General features: G+C 36.2%; 1 protein-coding gene across 2 annotated transcripts in view; it reads right to left on the reverse strand.

The window, feature by feature from the left end:
- LOC105486455 (NBAS subunit of NRZ tethering complex) overlaps positions 1-20,851 on the reverse strand; it is a 390,628-nt gene that overhangs the window by 255,265 nt on the left and 114,512 nt on the right. For both annotated transcript variants that reach the window (XM_011749319.3, XM_071076257.1), the window contains exons 22-23: positions 6,165-6,248; positions 2,737-2,890 (exon numbers count right to left, since the gene is read on the reverse strand). In XM_011749319.3, the coding sequence (XP_011747621.2) occupies positions 2,737-2,890; positions 6,165-6,248 (238 nt within the window). The remainder of the gene's footprint in view (positions 1-2,736; positions 2,891-6,164; positions 6,249-20,851) is intronic.

Consider the following 20,851-nt stretch of genomic DNA (forward strand, 5'->3'; position numbering starts at 1 on the left):
ATCAATACCTAACATGGAGCAAAAAAAAAAAAAAAAAGCCTCTAAGTGTTTTAATATAAATGAAAGAATGAGAGAAAGAATACAAGCCAAGTGAAGTCCTCCAAAATCATCTTACTTTCTTTATAATTATCCCTTATTACTCAAAAAGAGAATTCAAGATGTCCAGGCATTATTGCTAGGTGATTTACAAATTTAAGTTTCAGAAAGCTCTGTAGGATTTTCCTTTAATACACTTTATGGCTTAGAGCAGTTTCAGGTTTGCCACAAAATTGAGCTAAAAGTACAATTTCCGTATACCTCCTGCCCCACCCTCCAACCACACAACCTCTCCCACTATCAGTACCCCCACCAGAGCCCATGAACCTGCACTGACACATCATCATCACCCAAAGGCCATGGTTTACATTCGGGTTCACTCTTAGTGCTGTACATTCCAAGGGTTTTGACGACTGCACAGTGACACATATGCACCATCATAGTATCCAATGAAGAAGAGTTTCACTGCCCTAAAACTCCTCTGTGCTCTGTCCGTTCATTCCTCCATCTCCCTTAGCCCCTTGTAAGCCCTGATCTTTTCACTGACTCCACAGTTTTGGCTTTCCCAAAAGTCATACGGTTGGAATCATACAGTATGCAGCCTTTTCAGATTAGCTTCCTTCACTAAGTAATAGGCATTGCAGGTTCCTCCATGTCTTCCACGGTTTGACGGTTCATTTCTTTTTAGAGCTGAGTAAATATTCCATTGTGGGTACGCCACAGTTTATCGGTTCACCTACTAAAGGACATCTTGATTCTTCAGTGCTAACAAATACATTGCTCAAATGCAGGACGTTACTAATAACTTGCAGGTGGGGGGAGCAATGTGGGGAAAGGGGACTCATGGGAACTCTCTGTATTTCCTCTTCAATTTTTCTGCAAACCTGAAATTCCTCTAAAAAATAAAGTCTATAAATAAATAACAAAATAGTTAATTGTAAAAAAAAAACCCACAGTTTATTTTGCATTCCACTGTGGCATTTTTTTCTGTTACTAATTTTTTGAAATCAAATAATGTTTGAAATTTGGGTTACAAAATATTTAAACACCAAAAATTGAGGAATCATTAATGGTCTTTCAAAATTCATGATACTGGTTGCCCAGCACTTTTTATTGACATGAGAAATTTTTAAATTCACATTCCTAGCTCAACTGACAAAACTACCTAAAAATAGTTTTTTTAATGTATAAATATACACACACAAACCAGACACACTTTTCTCCTTATTCTCAAAGAGCGTTATCTAGAAGTTCAACTCGGAAACTACAAAATGTTCAAACAAAACATGTCCCTCTAACAAAATCATTTTTCTTGTTAGCCAGAGATAACAGTAGAACACATGTATTCGCCAAACTCCTATAAGTCATACGGTACCACTGAAGTCTTTAAAAATGTCTAGGTTCATGTTACAACAACCTACGTGTAGTTGATCATTTTTTTTCTACAGTTTTTTTTATATAGATTCTATTTTAAAAGATTATACAGGGACCCAGATTTTATCTGGCTCTGCCACTGTGTGTCCCTGTGCAAGATGTTCATTCTCCTTTCTGTGAACTTTATTTATAAAATACAGAATTAAAGTAATTGAACTAGCTTATTTCCAGAGATTCACTTCATTGTGTTATCTCTTCAGATTCTACACATTTTCAAAAGTGCATCTTCATACACTTAGGATGTCAATCACAAATGTTCTTGGCCATCACCCAAAGAGTTTAGTCTAGAATATCCCCAACAGCTCAGTAAATAATTCATCTTTAATGCTATGAGTATTATAAATAGGAATTAGGTTAAGCAGAAATTCAAGAAGTCTATCATATGGAAACACATGGGCCAGGCTAGATATACTAAGTAGAAATTCATTTTATTTATTTTTAAAATTTTTAAAAAACTTGTCATTGACTTGAAGCTCAACTAAGTAGAAATTTAAACAAGGGAGTATATATTACCTCCCATGGTACTGCTGCTTCACCAGACCCGCCGGATTCACCTTTCCTGTCAAATCAAAGGCTGATGGTAGGACAGGCAGTAAAAAGTCAAGATTAAACGTGGAAGAAAGAAATTGTCATCTGCTGGCTAGAAGCAACCCCACGGGAAAATCAACGTACAGAAAAGGCAGGCAATAGGTCTGAGTCATAAAGTCTATTAGCTGAAGAGTCAAGATTAGTATTCAGATACCCTAAGGTTCAGTATAATCCTCATCTCTCTCTTCCAGATCCTTCTCTAATGCAGCTGTTTCACATCTCTGCAAAAGTGTCTAAGAACTGAGAGAAATTAGGCATGAACTTCAGGAAAACATCAGAAACGACTTCAAACAGGGTTCCTGAAAGGCAAAGTTACAATCAACTGCATTACTGCAATAAAACAGCGGATTAACCAAGCATTTGTAAGTAGACACGATCTTTTAAATTATATGGTGTTAAGTCTATGAAAAATATATAGAAAACAAGGGACAATATGTACCACATTTTGCAACTTAGGTTTTAACGTTACTTGTATGCACCTGCTCTGTAAGAATCCAAAATAAAAGCCACACAATGTTCTAATGCACAGAATAACTAAGAAATAAATATTCAATTCATCTCTTGCAATTATACACATGACTCCTGCACTGCTGTCAGCCCCCACTCCGTGTACTGAATCCTAAGGATCCCAGGCAGTTCCACTAGCATTACTGAGCAGCAGCTGCCATTTCCCCTCACCTGCAGGGCATAATGCTCTATTTCCTCTGCTCTGGTCTGATACCAGTCCATAACCTTCTCCATCGTAAGCTGGGTCGTCCTGAACCTTAGTAACTCAGGCTGTGCAGCATACAAGAATTCACTTTCATCTTGGAGATTCGGCTCAACAACCATTCTGTGAAGCACAAAAGGATCAATTAATAACTGACTAGAATGTTGGAAAAACATATAATTTTGTGAAAGACAGCGACAGAGATGGGGAGAGAGTAGGTTACAGAGACAGGGAGCACACATGGATGTGGTTTGTGTATCTTACCACATGCACACGCACCCTGACAAGATAAATGAGACTTTTTTGGATACTTCATTTATTTTCCCCCGGTTTTCCCGATTTAAAAAATCAGAAGGCATAATACATCAAAACAGCTATGCCACAAATCAATCAAATAAGTATTAACAAAATCGAAAATCACCGAGGGAGGCTTTTACAAAATATACACGGCTGGGTGCTTACCACAGGCCCGCTCAATCAAAATCACCTGTGCTGGCCAGCCAGGCCTAGTTTAGGAAAATATCCCCAGCGATTCCAATTTGAATTTGAATTAAGAAATCTTGTTTTCGATGTTCATAAAACTAAGAAGAAATACACCTTATTCATGTTGATAATATACCTCTACTAGGTGCCAGCAATTTAGTATGGTACTGACATTTGCACAGCGCAGGACTACTCTATACCATTCCCTAGCAAATGTGAAGAAAAGAAACCACACCTTGGAGGAACGTACACAGGCCTGACCTCGTGGGGATCGCAGACTCTGAGGAGTTTTTAATGAGAATGATCATGGCCAATTGCCTTCCATGGTTAAGGACAAAAAAGAAATAATAGAAAGTAACAAACTAAGAGATATCAGATGGGCATATGTAAAAATGCTGTGTTCCATTAGGGATAGTCATTCATCTAAAGCAAGTTGGTAGTACATGACTGGTGCTACAATGGTTCTTATTGTAAGGCAATGAGCTTCGGAGTCAGAATAGAATCAGACGTATAATTCCATCACAGAAAGCTGTGAAACCTGCAAATTCCTTAACTAAAACTAGTCTAAGATCTCCTTTATTCCTATTTATTCCTTTTATTCCTTCTATTTAAATGGGGAAAAACACTATACAAGAATGTTGTGAAAATTCAAAATAACAGTACTGCCTGACACAAAGGAAGTGCTTAATTTTATTTACTGTTATTTTTGTTAAAATTATTAGCAGAAACACAGCCTGTAAACATTGGGACATTTTATCCACATGTCTTAGACAACCTACTTTACTTATACCTGCCACTACAATAAAACCTCCCTATATATGGAATGGTCCTTCACTTACTAGTCTCACAGTGTTGTTAACATTCTTCCAGGGATTTTCCCCCAGCTCTGCCACACGAAGCACATCACTCACTCCTCCTGGCATCTCTTACATCTGCTCTATTTTTGCAGGGAAAAGGGGCCAACAGTAACGTTGAGTTCATCTGATACCTCTTTCAGTTCTGTGTATTTATTTCCTTTTCCTTTTCAGCACCCTTTGATAGAACTGATCGCTCCCCCTTCTGGAAATGCCCTTTGCCCCTTGCCAGTCTGCCGTCACGCTGTGAAGCATTCCTCCCTCTGGCTGCCCCTTTTCAGTCACCTTTGCTACAGCATCCTCCTCTCCCCCAGCATGAGTACCAGCAAGGACACAGGCTTGTTAGCCCAGCTCTCTTCTTGCTTTCCACTCTCCCCAGTCTCCCCTTCAACTCTACACTATCAATTACCATAGACATTACAATGGCAACAGTACATTTTATAAACCTTTAGGTGTTTAACTTCGTATCTGACTGTGATTTTAACTGATACAGAAATCTATAGCAAAAAAAAATATTCTCCTCCAAAAGTTTCAAAGGATTGCTCTATTGTTTTCTAGTTTCTAGTGTTTTTCCTGAGGTGCCTGAGGTCATTCTGATTCTTAACTCCTTTTATGTAACATGCCTTTCTCTTCACAAGACTATATCCCTAATATTCTGGAAGGTCATGGTGTTATGCTGTAATGTAATAGGCATTTCTGAGGATGCATAATCTTCAATTCAAAGCAATAGGCTTGAATTATTTCTTATAATTTCCTCCCTTCTATTACCCATGACATCTCTTTCATCTATAAGTTGAGTATTAGACTTCTTTTTTTAAATATCTGCTCTCTTATTTTCTAGTTATGTATTTTTAAGCTAATTTCTAGGAAAGTTTCTTGCTTTTATCTTCCAACTCTTCTAATTTTTATGTACCAACTATCACATTTTTAATGTCCTAAATTTCTCTTAATTCTGTTTCTGTTTTATACAATGATACTGATATTTCACAAATACAGTATCTTCTCTTATCTCCAGGTAATATTAATGATAATTTTTGAAGTTTTCTTTGTGTATGTGGTATCACTTTCTTTTAGTTTCATTTTCTGTATGTTTCGCCCTTCTTGTTCATTTGTTCTTCCTGCCGGAGTCTAACCTCGGATGTCCAGGAAGCTCTGCGGGGTAGCAGAACCTGTTCATTTGTTGGCTTCATTATGACCTTGTGGTGCACTAACCTTTGAGGACCATATCTCAGTATCTAGAAACTTCTTTTCAGAGGTTACTCATTCCTCCAGAAAAGAACTCTCTAAACTTCTACTCGGGGAATATGCCTGCATCTAGGAGCAGTGAGTGGGAAGAAAACCAGAGTTTGGACATTCAGGTCATACATTTTCTAAATGCCCACATTTTCAAACCAAAAACTCAACTCCTCCTATGCTGTGCCTAATATCCAGTAATTTAAAGGTTTTCTAGCTCAATTTAGAGGCCCTCTGCCTCAATGCATGAGTCAAAAAAAAAAAAAAAAAACATAAACCTCTTGTCTCACATGAAAAACAAAAAACAAAAAGGAAGGAGAGAGAGTGAAGGAGTATTTACCCAACTTTGAGGAGTAGGGCATAAAGAGATTCCAACATCCCTCATGTGAATTTTCAGCCCCACACCGACTCCCACCCCCACTTCTGCAGTACTGGATGCCTACACATTCTGAGGCTTCCCAAACTTAAATATGACAAGAATAAAAATTAAAACTAATCCATAACAAAATTGCATACATACCATAATTACAACTATAAAAAAAATTAATATCACTATATGTGAAAGACCGAAAGGGAAAAACACAAAATGAAAACAGTTGTTGTAATAAGCATCATTTTGTACCATAATTCTTTTGTAGCATTTAATTTTTCCATTAAAAAATTTTAACATAACTGAGTCAAAGGAGGTTTTTAAAACTTCACTCAAACTTTCTAAATTAGGGAGTGTCATCAAGTAAGGTTTCATTGGTCAGACACCACTTTGCCAGGGCCATCAGTTTACCCATCACACAGAGAAGCCAAGATGCCTCCTGCAGACTCATACTGACCTGCAAGCCAGCTCCTCGCACCAATCCTTAGCTCGGTGTTTGTGTTCATGCCAAGGAACGATCATCAGGGAGTCACCGTTAAAACTTAAATTTAAAAAAATAAGCATTTAAAATGCACATTAGTCCAATGACTTAGCCACACAAGGAGTATAATGCAAATAGCATCTCTATAACGTTAATCTCTAAGATTCGTGCTCATAGTATTTTAAGTGGTACAGGATACATATTATATATACTATGTAAATGGGAAATACCATATTGCTGAATCATAAAATGGCTCAAAAAGAAAAATTACAAATAAAAAATTTGGCAAGTAATTAAAGGATGGCATGGGTAAGTTTTCATTCACATATTCGAAAAAACTCATCAAGAGCCTGCAGTGCATGTTGTTAAAACCAACACAAATGGTCATCTGCCCCAATAGCTTACAATCCAGAGCAGTGCTGTTCAACACAACTTCCTGAGATCACAGAAATGCTTTGCATCTGTGCTATCCAACACAGTAACCACCAGCTATGTAAATGCTTACTGGTTATAAGCAATTAAAATATGGTTACTGAGATTAGGAAAGTGATTTTTAATTTAATTTTAACTAAGTTAAATGTAAATAGCCACATGTGGCCAGTGGCTACCATATTAGATAGCACAGACCTAGAAGACAGGTACTAGCAAGAGTAAAGGAATGATTCTGCAGGTTGAAAAATATCACTGAAAAGAGAAAGAAAATCTAGGCCTGGTAAGGTGGCTCATGCCTGTAATTCCAACACTTTAGGAAGCCAAGGAGAGAGGACTGCTTGAGCCCAGGAGTTCAAGACTAGCCTAGGCAACATAGTGAGACCTCATTTCTACAAAAAATTTAAAAATTATCCAGGTGTAGTGGTGGCAGGCCTGTCGTCTCAGTGTCCCAACCACTCAGAAAGCTGATGTAGGAGGATGGCTTGAGCCCTACTGAAAGGTTGAGACTGCAGTAAGCCATGATCAAGAAAGAAAATCTACAGGAGGCAAATATAAGGCCTGACTGAATATAATTAAGAATAAATTTAGGCCGGGCGTGGTGGCTCACGCCTGTAATCCCAACACTTTGGGAGGCTGAGGCAGGTGGATCACGAGGTCAGGAGATCGAGACCATCCTGGCTAACACAGTGAAACCCCGTTTCTACTAAAAATACAAAAATTAGCCGGGCATAGAGGTGGGTGCCTCCCAGCTACTCGAGAGGCTGAGGCAGGAGAATGGCGTGAACCCAGGAGGCAGAGCTTGCAGTGAGCCAAGATCGCGCCGCTGCACTCCAGTCTGGACGACAGAGCGAGACTCCATCTCAAAAAAAAAAAAAGAATAAATTTAAATGGAAAAGCAAGGTAAACACAGTATGTTAATAGAGCAGAGCAACATTCCACAAGTCAGGACACCTGAGAAACAGTAACAAATCTGTCTCTCCATGAGCTAGGCACTCTCTGGCATGTGACTCTCTAAAATGAAGGGCTTCAAACATTCTCTCTAAAGTTCCTTTTAGCTTTAACATCCATGAGTCTACGAAAACAACTAAATCATTCTGATTTAAGAATAAAGACAAAAATTGTTAAAATAAACTTCAATTGCCTTGCTTTATAGTTCAATAAAACATTTTCTCTAATATTTCTGAATATCAACAGTAGCATTTTCCTAAAATTTATCATAACCCCAGAAAAAGGATTCCACTTTCTTATATTATTAGGTTATACAACATGCTTTGCACAAGAAATACTTCATAAACATTTGAAAATTATGTTGGTGAAGAGATTGGTCTTCAAGTAAAAAGTAATAAGAAACCACTGGAGGGTTTTAAAGCAGAAGAGGAAAGCTAATAAGGTCTGGGAAGGGGCAGTGACGATTCATTAATCAACAGCATCACCCGTGCAGTTATTATTATTGGGGCAAATTATCCAAAGTCAAGGTTCCCCATTAGATATACAAAATAAGATGTTTATTATATTGTATATCTAAAATACAGATTTCCAGTTAGCATGTAATATCCTAGCAAACTATGTACCAGAGATAGGTTTTTGAAGGTGTGTGAGTCCATAATTTTAAATCATACAAATGATGATTTAGAATGGATGCCACAACCATACTATTCCATTTGTCACCAAACAAAAAATCATTTTATTTGCTTCCATGTCAATAACTAATATTTTATTACAGATCACTGAAAACTAAAAAAGATAACATCTGGATACAAGGATGATGATGATGATGACAGTCTTCTCATATAAGAATAAATTATAGCAATGAATTGAGGAATGAGGAGAAAATACATAAACCTAGCAAGCTATTATGACCTTTCTAATGAAAGCAGACATGGTTCCTTAAGCTACATAAAATGTTTTCTAAAATAATTTTAGAAAAATGTACCACAAGTTGAGATTTGTATTTTCTATTCAAAATATATATTAGATGCAAGAGTTATTAGGATCCCTCAGCAAAATAATACTCATTTGGTATGTAGACACTAGTAAGTTGTAAAATGGTTTCTTTACTGAACAGAAATAAGAAAACAGATATATATATATATTTTTTAACCAAAACACATTTTCACATTTGCTGTATTTTCAATGTACAGCACAATCAGTCTGTTTCTAAATTTGCTGATCACCACTGATATGATTACGATGACCACGATGATTATAATAATAGCATTACTATTACTATTACTACTGCTGCTGCTGCTATATCAGCAATGATCAGTGACAACAATAATCTTTAGCACTGATTGATCTACTATGGACTAGACATGACACAATGCTGTTAACATAAAATGTCTCAAGTTAGTCCTACCAATCTAATGCAGTAGATATCATCTTCCTCATATTACAATGAGAAAACTAAAGCATAAATTAACTTGTCCATCCTAACAAAGATAATAAATTGACAAAGCCAGGATTTGAACACAACCAGTCTGAATCCAAAGCTTACACTTTTAGCTAGCATACTAAACTGCCTGTAGAAAGGACATAGGGACTATAGTCTAGACCCCAACCACTTTTCCACCATTCCCCCTCCATGCATCAGGAGCCACCAGTCAGATTTGTACACAGCAGGTAGAGGGCAATTTTTTTTTTTTTTTTTTTTTTTTTACAGAGACAGGGTTTCACAGTATCAATCAGGCTGGTCTCAAACTCCTTGTCTCAGGTGATCTACCCGCCTCAGCCTCCCAAAGTTCTGGGATTACAGGTGTGAGCCACTGTGCCCAGTCGGTAGAGGGCAATTTGAGCCTTCTCAAGATTAAATATAGACAACCCAAAAAGGACCATTTACATGCATATTAAAAGATACATTTAAACTAAGATATATAACTAATACATTACTAGTCCACTACAACTAATATCTACAGAATATGGTTTAATCTTAGGTTTGATCACTCATGTTCATGTAAAAACAAAAAAACCCTTCTTCTTGCTCTTTTTCTTCCAGGATGTTTCTACAAAATAATGTATTTTAAACCAAATTTTAGGCATACAAAGTACTAATAAAATCACCATAAGTTCTTTATTTTGCTTCAAATGATAACATTTGAGAAACAAACAGGATCTTCTCTCCAGCCAACATAAAAACTCCTTAAGTCAGGATTCTTGTTTATTTTGTCTAGTGCTATATCCTCAGCACCCAAAATAGTGCCTGGCATTTAGCAGGCTCAAAAAACTGTATGTAGGTTGAATTAATTGACAACACAACAAAAAGATTTTAAGGTGATCTCAGGGATATCACAAAAATTTAAGATTGGAATATAGCAAAGGAAGGTGATAGTTTGTTTATTAAAAAATGGATATGTCAAGGAGGTATGTTTATACAGAATCTACAGGTATAAGAGTGAGAACAACAATGCTTTCCTAATACATATTATTAAACTGATGGAAGGGCAAGCTACACTAGTAGTAATGGTATACCTCTACTAACTGGATAGTTGGCTATCTCATTATATCTCAGTTAATAAAAAAAAAAGACAAGAATACATGTTACCCTAAATGGCACCATTCTTTACATTTCAAATTAATTATTGGTTCTGTTCTTACCTTTTGAAAAGTGCCCAAATTTTAGCTACTTATCTTTCATTAGGTAAGCAGAATGACAGAATGTTTAATAAGATTCAGAGAAAACCCTTTTCATGGATTCTATTCACAATTCAAATATTAGACATTAAGACAATTACTAAATGGGTTAGGCAAAATTGTAGCTGGAAAGAAACCTAGAAATCATACCGTTCCTCCTATAGAACTATAGAAACTTTGGGTAAGAATAAAACTGACACTTGAATCTCAAGTTCTATATACATGAAACTGCATTTACATATACATTATTTCATCTTATTTTTCTATTTTTCCCCTGCTTGGGAATTTAAATATATCGTCTCCACTAAAAAAAAAAAAAAAAAAAAAAAAAAAAAAAAAAAAAAGGATTATATGGTAAACTCAAATTATCTCTTTACAAAATAATGGCTGCTTTTGCTTAATTTTAGGATTCTTTATATTAGAACCCTATTCATTGTTTTATTTCAAACAATAAACTATGCTGGCTTTCATCTGACGGTAGCATTTATCTGTCAGCAGGAAGGGAATGAATATAACAAGTTCTATTATATCCAACAATTCTCCCACCAATTATTTCTCAAACTAAGTATAAATGTTTTATTTCAAAGAAATATCTGGAAGAATAAACTTTTAAAAAGTTCTTTTATTCATGTTCTATGCCTTGGAAACAAAAGGTTAAATAGACAGTGTATTACTTGTAATTGCCACCTTTTATGCATTGGCTTTAAAATGTGGAGTTACATTTATTTCTATTATTTAGCAGAGAATAAAATGTTCTGGCAAATAAAGAATAAAAATAATAATAACTGGGACCTACATGTATAACTACACTGTGGTTACCATCACTGAACAAGTCAAATTGATCTGAAACTCAACGAGAAACCAATTTAAAAGTTAGTAATCACTCATAACACCAAGCTGGGAAAAAAAAAAAAGCTGTCCAAAGGCATTATTCAGAGTTCTCTTCTGGACCAATGGGATTCAATTTCATTTATAAATAACTTAGAAAACAGAGCAGAAACTGAGAAGATATTTTGAAACTTACCAGTATTCTCAGAGGCTAGCAACGTGTAAAAGAGAGACAAGAGTGAAAACAACAGCACTCTAGGATTTGGATTTGCCTCCTCCCACCACCAGCTTAATCTCTGGGACCCAGCTGCCTCATCTACTTAGTAAATACCGCAATACTGCCTGCTCAAATGAAAATGAGACTAAAGCAAAGATTTTCTTGAATTCTAATCCATAATACTTAAGAGTATGCTCTTAGAGAAGTCTAACCTCTGGGTTAGAATTGCGCGCCAACCTTTCATAGCTATAGAACCTTGATGGAGTTACTCAAACTGCCTGTACCTCACCTTCCTCACTAGTGAAAACGGGATAATAACAGTATTTAGCGCATTTGGATTAGGAGAAAATCAGATTCGTTAGTATATAAAAGGCCCCTAGAAGAGTACCTGGCATACAGTAAATGTTATAAAAACATTAATACCAGCAAGAAGGTTTTTCACAGTAGTGAATACAATATATATATGACTCTGGTTGACATTTCAAGATCTACTTTATGATAAATAATAATAGCATCATATTAATAATTGTATCAATGATTACATTTCCAAATACCTAACAACTGTGATAACCTCCACTTACACCATTCTGAGTAAAATGGCAATTAACAGTAATATGAAAATGTGGCCGGGCGCGGTGGCTCAAGCCTGTAATCCCAGCACTTTGGGAGGCCGAGACGGGCGGATCACGAGGTCAGGAGATCGAGACCATCCTGGCTAACATGGTGAAACCCCGTCTCTACTAAAAAAAATACAAAAAACTAGCCGGGCGTGGTGGCGGGCGTCTGTAGTCCCAGCTACTCAGGAGGCTGAGGCAGGAGAATGGCGTGAACCCGGGAGGCGGAGCTTGCAGTGAGCTGAGATCCGGCCACTGCACTCCAGTCTGGGCGACAAAGCGAGACTCTGTCTCAACAAAAAAAAAAAAAAGAAAATGTGATGAGTTGATTTTATGAAGTAGAAACAAGCATCCATTTCCAAAAGGCATTGTCTCTGTCCCAAATGCTTCAAACCAAGTTTTAAAATTAGTTTTTAACCATGAGCAAATGGCAATTTGATTATTATAAAGGAGAACTAGTTTGGAAAATCATTAAAGTACAAGAGAAAGCCACAAACTTCAATGAGAAGTATTAAAGAATTTCCCAGGGCCAGGCCTGGTGGCTCACACCTATAATCCCAGCATTTTGGGAGGCACAGAGAAGGGAAGATTACTTGAGCCTAGGAGTTTGAGACCAGCGTGGGCAACAGAGCAAGACCTCATCTCTTCAAGGAAAAGCATAAGAAAAAAAAAGACTAGCAAGGATGTAGGGGAAGGTGTCACAGGCCTGTAGTCCCAGTTACTTGGGAGGCTGAGGTGGGAGGGTCACTTGAGCCCAGGAGGTGAAAGCTGCAGTGAGCTGTGATTGTAACACTGCATTCCAGCCTGGATGACAGAGAGAGACTGTCTCAAAAAAATAAATTAGTTAAGTAATTTCCCAAAAAGTCAGTTATATAACTGAGAAAGGCTGCTCGATACAAGGTGATTAATGTCAACAAAACAAGAGAGACAAACAAAATAGATAACTAGAGAAAACAGATGACAAGAGAGATAACAAAACAGATTACTACAGAAGTCACTGGTATGAAAACTGACCTTCACCAGTATCACTTGCCTCTTGCGCAGATTACCCTAATTTCGAATAAGAGACACTGAAGGTCCTCAGAACAATGACGGATGCCTATGCTCATTACAAAGAAAGTCACCAGGAAAGAAATCCTCAAGCATAATTTCAATGGCCTTGTACTTAATAAGCTAAAATGACGCGCATCAAAAAGTTTCCCAAATAAAACACTTAGGTAATAAGTTTTACATTCTGAATTTGGTGTTATAAACATAAAATATTTATAAATATATTGGTTTTATTGTTCATTTATTTTTGGTATGATGTTCATATTTGCAGTATTACACTGATGAAAATAGGGACTCAACTTAAAATTGATTAACTACAACTTTCATTTATAGTAATTAACTAACCTATAGGCTCGAGGTTGCTGGTATTCCATTCAGTGAGGGAGAATATATATTAAATGTAGTAACACGGAAAGATCTGAGATCTGAGTCAACCAAGGATTGATGAGAATAATCCTCATACAGGGGAGGCCCAAAAGTACATATCTACAACTACCAAATGGGAAGAAATATGAGAGCAATCTAATAAATTCCACTCCCTATTCTGTTACTTAGACTGACACAGAACCAGTGGAGAGAATAATAGAGACCCTTATTTCACATTACATGAAGACAAGCAGACCCTGACAAATAGCCTTTAGACTATTAATGACACCAGAAAAACCACTTTCAGAACAAAGATAAAATTATAAGACATTTAAATTTATCAACTACAAAACTACTGAAAAGTACCAAAATATTCAAGAACTATATTCAGCGTTCATTATAAAACCTAACCCTATGTGAGTATGTAGTGCTAATGGATTTTGAACAAAATGATTAGAGAGGAAAGAATACTTTTACATGTCCTTTTCATTCATCTTACCAAAAAAAGCACAGAGTATGCCTATGCAGACCCCAAGCCAAAGGAACACTGATTTCTTCACAGCCACCCTTTAGAATCCCCGTATGTTCTTGCCTCTAAACTGTGCTGAATGGACATTTCGCACACTATTTATAAAACCATTCAACTCTGCCCAGCCTATGTATAATACTTATACAGTACTTAACTATCTGCAAGCACAAATATAAATTCTAAGCAATCACATATGTAAACTCAGCAGCCCTGAGAGATAGACAATATTATCCAGGAGAGGAGACACAGGCACAGAAACACTAAGCAACTTGTCCACGGTCAAATAGCTAAGTTGCAGCTTGAATTTGAACCCAGGCAGTCTGGTTCCAGAGTCTATGCTCTCAGCCACTATGGTATTTTACTTATTTGAATTCCGCCTTTTCCAGCTCAAATTCCAGCTTCCCAAAGATGTTACGGCAGCCATTCCAGTCCAGATTGGTTTCTTTTTGTTCTAAATCCTCACTATTTATCTGGACAACCATGTGGCATTTAATCTTTCGATAGCGTGTAAGTGGTATGCTTCTCAAGTTCCCTGGAGTTCTTATTTATTGTTAATTTCCTAGATTGTCTCCCCACTAAAAGCAAATATTCTCTGAAAAATACCCCTTTGTGTCCATCACAACTCCCAGTGCTGTTACATGCATAATAATAACATATATGCAATAATTTTAATTAAATTTATATAAATGCATTATTTCACTTAATCTTTAATCATAAACACCCTAAAAGGTACATATCACAATTATAAATTTCCAGATAAGTAACTCACATGAGCTCAAAAATAGTCACTAATGAATGAATGATCAGTAGGAACAGATCATTGATACTCTCTTCATTCTAAAATCAGAGCTCTCAAAGGAAAAAACTCTTAAGAACTAGAAAGATAAGATTAAATCAAGTTGTGAAAACTTATTTCACATTAAATAAAAACTATAAAAGTCAACTTAAGAGGAGGACTACATAGCTAAGACTATTTGGCTATAGATAACCCTTTCTGCATTCATCTCACTGCTACTATAAGTATTTATATACACATATTTCAGAGGAAGGTACTTTATACTCCCAGTACCTAACTCACAGTAGTATCTCATTGAAATGATTCAATCAAGTAACTAATTAGCAAGCTTCCTGAAATGAATCACTGTGCTTCTCTAGCTTGTGAAAAATCCTCCAATGACAGAAAAAATTATACTTTGGAAACCAAGTTATACAAAGGCAGCAGGAAGGAAAAAAAATGTTGCTATAAAATATTCAAAAAGAAAAATTAAAAATCATAAATATAGCACATTAACCTCATCTAAATGGATAGAAAGGTAGTATGATTCACAACATGCATATTTATAATGTTGTCTTTAACTGTGTCAATCAATGCAGTGTTCATTAGAGGAAAAAAATTGAAACCTTCTGATGTTCCCAGACCAAGCTTATCAGACTTTCTTCCATGTTATTAAACATCTCATGTATTTCCGTTACTGCTGTCATTGCACTGAATTATAATTATTTATTTATGTGTCTTGCTCCTTCACTAAACTATGAGCTCCTTCAAAGCTTTCATCATTTTTGATTCCTTAGTGGAATACCTGGCATTTATTTAAACCTTACTACATATTTAATAGATGGATAAATGGATGGAAGGAAGGACAGAAGGAAGGGCAGACTGAAGGATGAATGGATGATTATGTATAAATAAATGAAAAAACAAAAACTATCCCCAAATCATAAGGGTATATGCAATGCTTTCCTGTGGCAAAAGATTCAAAAAACGCACATAAGATTTTTTTTCAAATGTTCATAATTCTAAATTCCCAAAATGGTCTATACAACTCCCTATTTTCCACCCATGCCATCAGCAACAATGCAATGTTCTACAGGACAGGTGACTCTTCGCCTGTGTATGAGCACTTACGAGTACAAAGAAATGTGGAATTTAGCTGGGCGTGGTGGAGGATATCTGGAGTTCCAGCTACTGGGGAGGCTGAGCAGGAGGATCACTTGCACCCAAGAGTTTGAGACCAGCCTGGGCGACAGAGAGTCTCCATCTCTTAAAAGAGAGAGCGAGGTGGAAAGTCCTAAGCTATTAATAAAGAAGCACAAAGGCTGTTTGCCCTGAGATACTGCTGCACAAGTCTATTGCAGCCTTTTACAATCATGAGTTCTTTGAGTCTAGGCAAAATTACACTGCAGACAGGCATACAATCACAGCTGAAGAAATGACTCTGGAAATGAAGAGGGAGAGGTTCTGATGTCAGTTCAACAGAATGTGACTAGGAAGACAATGGTGTAGCTACCTGCAGGGCAAGTAAGTCTAACACACTTCTAGTGTTGATGAGGTTCAAAATTAAACTAGAGTTAGGTAGAGAAGGGAAACAAAACATTGAAGAATTTGAAGAAAACAGTTCTTATGATTACTAATATAGATTTTTAACTACATAACATTCATTCATTCCACAAACCTTTATTGAGCAACTAAAATTTTAAAAAATAAATACAAAGGTATTGCTCCTGCCCTCAAGAAACACAAAAATAGACCAGAAAATAGATGCTATAATAATAAGTTGACAATTGAGACACAAAGTGCCACTGGTATTCAAAGAGAAAATGACTCAAGAGGCAGAATGAGATCCAAGAGTCCAAGAATGAAGTGGGATACATGTGACTGTTTCTTCAAAAAATTGTCCATAAATGTCCTTGAGAGAGAACACAGGGCACCAACTCTCCCCAATGCCTGCGCTGACAGTGAACCTCTGGGACAGCAATTTGGAAAAAGAACATCTCTGGCTCTCAATATATTACAGCTTTGCATATTTGTTGTTAGCAGTAATGAAAAGTCCATGTGTTAAAATAGACTGTATTTCAACTACATTTCTAGATCACTTTCTGTAATTTTCAGATTAAGGAAAGCCTTTCACCTGTTCCTAATTCTGAAATCCATTTAATCAACTGCATAGAGAAGCTAACCTTATAGTACACACCATGAGGTGGCTGGTGGAACTTGTATTTTGATTAAATAAATCATATGTTATGGGAAAGGACAAAAAAGGGCTCCATGACAACAGGGATAAGAACTCAACCAATGAGATGAACAAAACGACACAAAACAGATTAATAAAAGATCAGCTCAGGAAAATTACTTTAAAACACTAAAAGAGAACTTCTGCTTTGAATAACAATAAAGTATGGAGTAACAGGAACAGTACTGAATCTCTTCAATTAATCTAAAAAACCACCACCACCACCACCAAAAATAGACAGCAGGACACCAGGCACTGCAGGATAATGACGCTAAGGGAAGGGAAAAAAGCAAAGTGGGCCCAGCAGTGCCCTCGCTCACTGCCTGAAGAGAAGTGACAGGCTGCAGCATAAAAAAGGGAACTCTAAACAAGGCCTGGCAGGCCTTCTGGGCTGCAGAGACAGAGTTTGAAAGTCAGAGAGCCAAGGTAGCTAGAATTTACAGACAATGTATCAGAGAAGAAAGAATGTGCACTGAGAAAGAAAGCTCCAAAAATCCTGGGAGGGTTCCCTCTAGTCATCGACTAAGCACCGCTCAGTGCGTACCTGTGATGAAATCACACAAGGATGGGGAAAGAACCAAAAAAGGAGCAGAAGGAACATCCCTGGACCTCCCACAGGGCCAGGAATAGTTCATGTTCCCATCAGCCAAAATAGAAAAAATTAGTAATTTGTAGGGTATCAGGTTTTATTATTTTTATTATATATTACACATTTTATTTTATTATTTATAAGAATATTACCTCCGCAGGAGAGCAAAATTAGCCTTAGACTAAAGGCTGCGCTGTTCCCACTAACAAGGCTAAAAGGTAAGCCTCAAAAGCATCAAAGTTTTTGAGTAACTGTACCCCAGAAAAAAGCTTCAGAATACTTTCAGGAATAAAAAAAAAAAAAAAAAAAACCACCAATGACATGAGAACAAGAGGTACAGAATATTAAAGACCCAAATCAAACTTCTAGAAATGAAAAACACAGTCTTAGAGATTAAAAAAAAAAAAAAATACACTGAAGGCATCAATTATAGACAAGTCAGAAGAAAAGAACAGTAAATTTAGGGACACAGAAATTTAAAAATCCAAAATAAAATCAGTATAAAAAAGAACTTTTTTAAATGGGTTGTAAGATATATGATCACATGGTCAACATACATATAATTGGAGTCCCAGAAAAAAAAGTGTGCATACTGGGAAGGAGAAACAGGGAAGAGAAAAAAATATTTGAAGAAATAATGACCATAAATTTCCTAAATTTGGTGAAACTCTTAAGTCCATAAATCCAAGGAGCTTGATAACCAACAACAAGAATAAACACAAAGAAGAACACACCAAGGCATATAATAATAAAATGGCTCAAAACTAGTTATAAATAAAATCTTAAAAGCTCCAAAGAAAACAAGACACATTATGCAAAGAGAAACAAAGACAAGAATGACAGCAGAGTTATGCTTAAAGCAATACAAGCCAGAAGACAGAAGACTAGCTCCAGTGAGGTACTAAACAAGTGCAACTGTTAGCCTAGAATTCTATAGTCAAAAAAAAAAAACTTCCAAAACTAAGCAAAGACTTCTCCAGAGACATAAAAGCAAAGAGAATTCAACAACAGCACTGCAAGGCATGCTAAAGGAAGTATTTCAGGCTGAAGGAAACTGACACCAGATATAAATTGTATCTACACAAAGCAATGAAGAGGACTGGAAATGGTAAATATGTGTGTAAAAACAAAATACGTTTTCAATTTTTAAAAATTACTGATTAGAGCAAAAATAACAAAAATGTATTATGGAGTTCATAACGCATGCATCTAAAAGTTAAATGTATGGCAACAATAGTACAAAAGCCAGAAAGAGGAAAATGGAAAAATATTATTGTAAGTTCTTACATTATACATGAAGTACTACTAAACTATCTGAAGGCAGATTATTATAAGTTAAAGAAGTCTACTATAAACCCTAGAGCGACCACTAAAAAAAAAAAAAAAAAAAAAAAAAAAAAATCAAAAGAAAGTGTAACTAACAATTCAATGAAGGAGATTGAATGTAATCATAAAAATATTCAAATCAAAAGAAAACAGATAAAGAAAAAAGGGGAAACAATGAAAAATTGAGACAAGTAGCAAACAGATATCAAAACAAATACCAAAAATGGGACAAGTAGTAAACGAACACCAAATACCAACACACGGGACATGTAGTGAACAAATGAAAATATCAATGGGACAGTAGTAAACAAATACCAGTTTAAAACATCAGCTTTATACTGAACCACATTGAACCATGCCTGGAATACAAACGTTAAGTCTCAGCATGCCCATTTAAAGCTACAGATTGCCAGACTGGATAATACAGAAAGATCCCATTGTATGTTGTTCATAAATAACACACTTTAAATTGTTTTTAAAAGTCAGTGTACATCCAACATTAGAAAAGCAAGAAAGGCGTCTGACTTGAAGGACATGAGAATTTCATCACTGTTGAGAGGGAAAAACAGTTCTTTATGTTTTCCCAGAGTTTAGGTAAAATAATTCTCTTGAACCACTCCCTGTGATTAAGAGAAAAGGCTAATGTGCTGTGTTAGAAACCAGGGTAGCGGCTCTCTTGGCTCTCTGGAGTGAGATGGCTAGAAGATGGTAAAAGGAGAGAGCACGAGAGATGCTGGTAATATTCTGTTTCTTAAATCTTGTTCACTTTGTGAAAATTCATCAAGTTGCACATTTATGATTTGTTCATTTTCCTGTATCCATAATTCAATTAAAAGTGAAATTTAAAACCTCAACTTCATTTGATGCAATGCTCATTAAGCACTTTATTAGTAATTTGGAAGCTCAGGTACCTCACACCAGGAAAGGGGCACTGTCTCAGATAATAAATCCAAGCATCAGTGTTATCAACAAGAAATATTCCTGTCTTAGTCCATTTATGCTGCTAGAACAAAATACCTGAGACTGGGTAATTTATAAAGAACGGAAATTTATGTCTCAGTTTCAGAAGCTAGGAAACCCAAAATCAGAGGTTTCGTGTCTGGTGAGGGCCTAGTCTCTATTTCCAAGATAGTATCATGTCGCTGTGACCCCCAGAGGGGATGAAGGCTGTGTCCTCACATGGTGAAAGGAACAAAACAGCAAGAGAGCACTTCTTCCTCTCAAGCCTTTATAAGGGTGCTGATCCCATCATGCGGACTTGGCCTCCCAAAGGTCACACCACTTAATACTGTTGCACTAAGAATAAAGTTTCAACATGAATTTTGGAGAGGGCATCATCAACCGAACTATAGCAATTTCCTATTATAATTTTCTATTTTGTTCATTCATCTTCAGCCTTTTGCAAGCCTAAAATTATAAAATTAAAATTAAATTATAAAATTAAAATTAAAAGATACCTATAATATAATCTATATTCCCATCAACATCTACAGAAAAAATTGCTGCTGCCACTCCTACAACCATATCCCCTATTATCACCACCATTACTGTCTAATGAACACCACTTATATGCTAGCAACTGTGCTAGATGATGTATCTCTTACGTTACTTAATCATAAATACCTCTACAATTTCCCATTTCACACTTGAAGAAACTGAAGCCAAGTGACTTTCCAAAAATAACACAGCTAGCATGTACTCACACAAGATGTACGTCCCTGTTTCTGATGGAATGCACCACTCTTTCCAGTATACTATACTACTACTTCTCCACATTAAGTATGTCAACACCATATGCCATGTGATCCCAACATGCATATATGTCATGGATTTTTTTTCACAGTTCCTATTACATGGCATCTAAACTTTTAGGATTAAATGCAATAGGCACACACTGAGGACAAAACTTTTCTTAAAATAATGCATGTCTTGTCGACAAAATACGATTTTAATTCTTAGCAGAAGTTTCTTCTTATAAATGCAATGCTTAAACAGGCTTGCCTATATCAGAAATTAGAAAAAGGGTTTATTTATATGTTAATTAAATATAGTGTGATAAACACACATGGCTGTT

Source organism: Macaca nemestrina, chromosome 13, assembly GCF_043159975.1.
Source record: "Macaca nemestrina isolate mMacNem1 chromosome 13, mMacNem.hap1, whole genome shotgun sequence".
NCBI classification, from domain to species: Eukaryota; Metazoa; Chordata; class Mammalia; order Primates; family Cercopithecidae; genus Macaca; species Macaca nemestrina.